General features: G+C 52.1%; 1 protein-coding gene across 1 annotated transcript; it reads left to right on the forward strand.

The window, feature by feature from the left end:
* Nucleotides 1–2278: 2278 nt before the first annotated feature.
* On the forward strand, nucleotides 2279–4058 carry BIRC5 (baculoviral IAP repeat containing 5). Its single transcript, XM_075088606.1, has 4 exons — nucleotides 2279–2630; nucleotides 2722–2831; nucleotides 3031–3148; nucleotides 3400–4058. Exons 1-4 carry the CDS (start codon nucleotides 2505–2507, stop codon nucleotides 3481–3483), a joined length of 438 nt encoding a protein of 145 aa, XP_074944707.1. The 5' UTR covers nucleotides 2279–2504; the 3' UTR covers nucleotides 3484–4058.
* Nucleotides 4059–4067: the final 9 nt, after the last annotated feature.

Here is a 4067-nt window from a genome sequence, read left to right on the forward strand (position 1 = left end):
TACTGGGCACCCGCACAGAAGCTGCACACATGTAGGCCCTAGCAGGCTGTTCCCTTGCCAGCCAGAATTATGAGATAAAAAGATAGCCTGAAGAAGATAAGCAGTTCTGTATCATATTCTCAAAGGTGACTTGGAAGATTTTTAGGAGCTTCTTGGCCTGTGCTTACGCCTCTGTGGCTTTGTCCCTCAGAGGGAGGATGCCAAGTGAAGGAGGTGTGAGAACAGCCCTGCTGTGCTTGCAGGCTGCTTGTTTCATCCAGGCAGTTCTTTTACCCCCAGATCCTCAAAGGCAATGAAGCGTCTTTGAGCCTTTGCACCTCAGCCATTTTGGATCTGTCTGTCACCTGGAAAAGTAGAAATACCAACATGTGCCTTCTTCAGGAAGAGTGGTAGGAATGAGTACATTAAAGGTTACAGGGGATGGAGATCAATATTGCTGTTCTGCGGGCTACAGAAACATGAAATTGCTTTGCAGCTTCACAGGTCCACCAGCATTTATGTGGACGTAGCTTGTTGCTTGCTAATTTGCTTTAATCGGAAAATCAGCCAGTTAACTGCTGTACCTATTATATCCCACATTCCTGGAACTGTAGGCTTAAGTTTGGATCTCTTGGTCTTACGGGGAGGACACTCTACACCCTCTTCTTTAGTGCTGCCTGTGAAAATCTGGTGTGGCTTTGAACTGCTTTGCATGAGATCCTTCCCTGTTGCTCCTAAAGGCTTTGGTGAGAACAGGGTGCAAGCGTGGCTGGCTCGAGGATCACTTTGTTGATCCAGATCGTGCATAGTGAATAGCCACGGCTCAGAAGGACCTTCCTGATTTGCAAAGGGATCCCAACAAACCAGATCTGAAGGACGTTGGTGAAGTCCACGGTATCCGTGCATTGTTTCCTCTTGGCAACTCAAGCTTCTGTAAGAGACAGCTTGTTTTACTCTGCTGGCTATATGCGTGAGCACAGAGCACGGAGGCACTGTTCTGTGAGCAGGAATTCACACCCCCACTTTCAGCAAGCGTCTTCTGAAGAAAGGGTGTTGAGGTCAGCCTCCTAGCCGGCACTATGTGAAGTTGGGTGTGCAATCTGATAGGGGCTGGCAGTCTTGGGGAAATGCACCAGGGTTGCTAGGGAGCTCTACCTGTCCTCACTAGGTCAGCACCAGAATTAGGTAGCCTTTGAAGTAGCTATAAAATAGCTGCTGCAGCCCCATTGGTCTTTTGTGGCTGCACAGGGACCGCTTCCAGCCTCCTCTCAAGAGAATGTTTCCTCCCCAAATTCTGAATAATGAGAAGCCTGTATGGCCTGTAGCAGCTTAAGGCCATTGCTTGAATGATCACACACAGCTGGTTTTCTCTGCAACACATGAGGCTCCTCCAAGGCACGCAATGAAACAAACTGTGCTTTCAGTCCTCTGCTTGCCTCTTTGTGCCTTGGAGACCAGCCTGATGAGTTACGTTAGCTGTGATTAGAAAGCCAGCATCCACCCCGCTTGATGACACAATTACTCCACGCTTCCCTGAGCTGCGCAGTAACTGTAGTGGTGACTGTGGTTGCCAAATGCAGCCCAGTTTAACAGAACAAAGTCTTCCTGGAGAATAAAGGTGGAACCTCACCCTTTTCTAAGAGCAGCAAAGCCCGAACCTTTCCATGTGCTTGTCTGAGCTTTGATACTTCACAACCAGGAAGCTGCCTGCTGTGGTCAGCTTATCACGCCCCGTGATCTACAGTAGCTGAGCTGGGTAAATACTGGGATCATTCTGTGTAGTAGCTGGTAATTTTGTACAGGTAATACTTTGCAGTTTACTTTGAAAGAGAAGTCTCTTTCCTGAGAGTCCTGATGTTGCACACACGTGCCGAACACTTCTTTTCAGAACCAGTCTCAGGGAAGAAGCAAAAGTCTGCCTGGTCCATTCATTGCCACCTACGGTGTGAGGATGTGTTTCTCTGCAGACCCACCCGCTTGTGGTGATAAGCTCTTAGTGAGCGGTTGAGCTAAGCCATCTTTATCACTTGTCTCTGACTACTTTGCTTACACCAGCTTGCTCCAGGACGTGACCTGGCCCACGGGATTGCCTCCCTCCAGCCGTTATGTTTTCTCTGGAGGAGACGCTCTCGGAGCAACCACTGCCTGCTGCATCAGGCGGTGCAGGAAACTGAGCCCCTGTCGCTGTGATGGATGTGTGGCTAGTTCTTCCCTGCAAAACCGGCTGCCTCCTGCCCCTGCGGCAGCGCGCCAGATCGCTGGGTCCCACTTCCTTCTCCAGGTAGGCAGCGTTAGTCAGGCGGGGGCGGCGAGTTCAGCCGCTCCTGCTGCCCGTGGCGGGAGCGAGCGGCCGCTGCCACAGCTCCGCGCAGGTCCTGCCTCAGCAGAACGCTTCCGGCTCTGCCCCTCTGCCGGCTGGGGCGACACGGAAACGGCCGGACTACAGCTCCCGCCGGCCCTCGCGCCCGCCCCGCCCCGCTCCCGCTCTGCCCCGCGCGACCAACCGCCGCCGTTCGAACCGAGCCATGGCGGACGATGCGGAGCTGGCGGCGGTGCTGCCCGAGGAATGGCGGCTCTACCTCGTCCCCACTCGCGCCGCCACCTTCCGCAATTGGCCCTTTACCGAGGGATGCGCCTGCACGCCCGAGCGGGTGAGCTCGGGGAGCGGTGGCGGTCGGCGGGTCGGTCGGTGGGTGGGTCGGTGGGTGCTGACGGGCCCTCCCTATTTCCCTCTGCCCGCAGATGGCGGCGGCGGGCTTCGTGCACTGCCCCAGCGAGAACGGCCCCGACGTGGCCCAGTGCTTCTTCTGCTTCAAGGAGCTGGAGGGCTGGGAGCCCGATGACGACCCCCTGTGAGTAGCGGGGGGTCCCCCCGGTGTCCCCTGTCCCCCCCGGCCGGCCCCGGTGGCAGCGGTGGAGGCGGAACAGCTGCTGGTGGCTCGAGGTGCCAGACAGGGAAGAACGGCTGCCCGTGTTCTTGTGAGCTGCTTTTTAATCTTTTTTTCCTTCTTTTTTTCCCCCTTTTTTCTTTTTTTCTTCCCCTCTTTTCAGGGAAGAACACAAAAAACACTCTGCAGGCTGTGCTTTTCTCTCTCTTCAGAAAGACCCTACCAGCCTGACACTGCAGGAGTTCCTGAAGCTGGACAAAGAGCGAATGAAAAATGCAATTGTACGTACATATCTGTACTCTGACATTCTTCTACACCCCCGTGTCTCTGGAAGACTTCCTTAGTTTCTAGTCCTGGGATAGCTTAGCTGGCCTCCTGGTTCCTTACCGCAGTGCTGCCAAAGCGGCTCCTGGCTTCCTGGCTCCTGGTCCTCAGCCTTTGCCTTATGGGAGGCGTAGCCTGCTTTCCCCTTGAGGCTGAATGATGCTCTGTTGAGTGGTAGACAGTAATGCATTATTTTTGTTCTTTGCAGAAAAAAGAAATTTCTCAGAAGGTGACCGAGGTTGAAGATGCAGCCAAGAACGTGCGTCATGAAATAGAGAATCTGGTCTCCTAGGCTGCTGTAGCTTCTCGCTTGCCGGTGACATCTGCCTTGTACGTGTGCTCTGGCACTGCCGATTTGGCTGGATGACTCCGTTTCCCGAGACTGCTTTCAGAACGGCTGTCTCTGCAAGAAGCAGACTGAATTCTTCTTCGCTCATCTAAGTCTGTCCGGGAAGTACCTGGGGTTTGATGCACTGCACACCTAATCTTTTTCTGCAGGGGTTCTCCTGTTCTTCCTGTTGGTTTAATTAAGGATTACTACTTGTAGTTTTATTTGTTCTTTATTTTTAAACCAAGCTGTTTCCATTTTGGAGATGCTGGTACCTCTGGTGCAAAAATTGTGTTTCTTGTAAGAGCTAGCGGGCACTTCCATTTTTATACTGAATATACCAATGCTTTTGTATACTTTTGGAAATAAAGAGGCAAAGGAGTTTTTTAAAACTCCTTCAGGGGTTTAGGATTGTGGCTAATAATGTCTAATGATACCAAATCTTAGTGTGCCTGGTATCCTTGCAAACTTCTGTTTGTAGTTGGCTGCTGCCTCGTGTTGGTGCATTTATAAATAAAAGTTGAAGGCAAAACAGCAAAGTAATTTTA

This window comes from Phalacrocorax aristotelis, chromosome 3 (assembly GCF_949628215.1).
Source record: "Phalacrocorax aristotelis chromosome 3, bGulAri2.1, whole genome shotgun sequence".
NCBI lineage: Eukaryota > Metazoa > Chordata > Aves > Suliformes > Phalacrocoracidae > Phalacrocorax > Phalacrocorax aristotelis.

Coding starts and splice junctions, on each gene's coding strand:
- BIRC5 (XM_075088606.1), top strand. CDS start 2,505: ATGGCGGACGATGCGGAGCTGGCGGCGGTGCTGCCCGAGGAATGGCGG. Junction 2,631..2,721: donor GCGCCTGCACGCCCGAGCGG/GTGAGCTCGGGG, acceptor CTCTGCCCGCAG/ATGGCGGCGGCGGGCTTCGT. Junction 3,149..3,399: donor AGCGAATGAAAAATGCAATT/GTACGTACATAT, acceptor TGTTCTTTGCAG/AAAAAAGAAATTTCTCAGAA.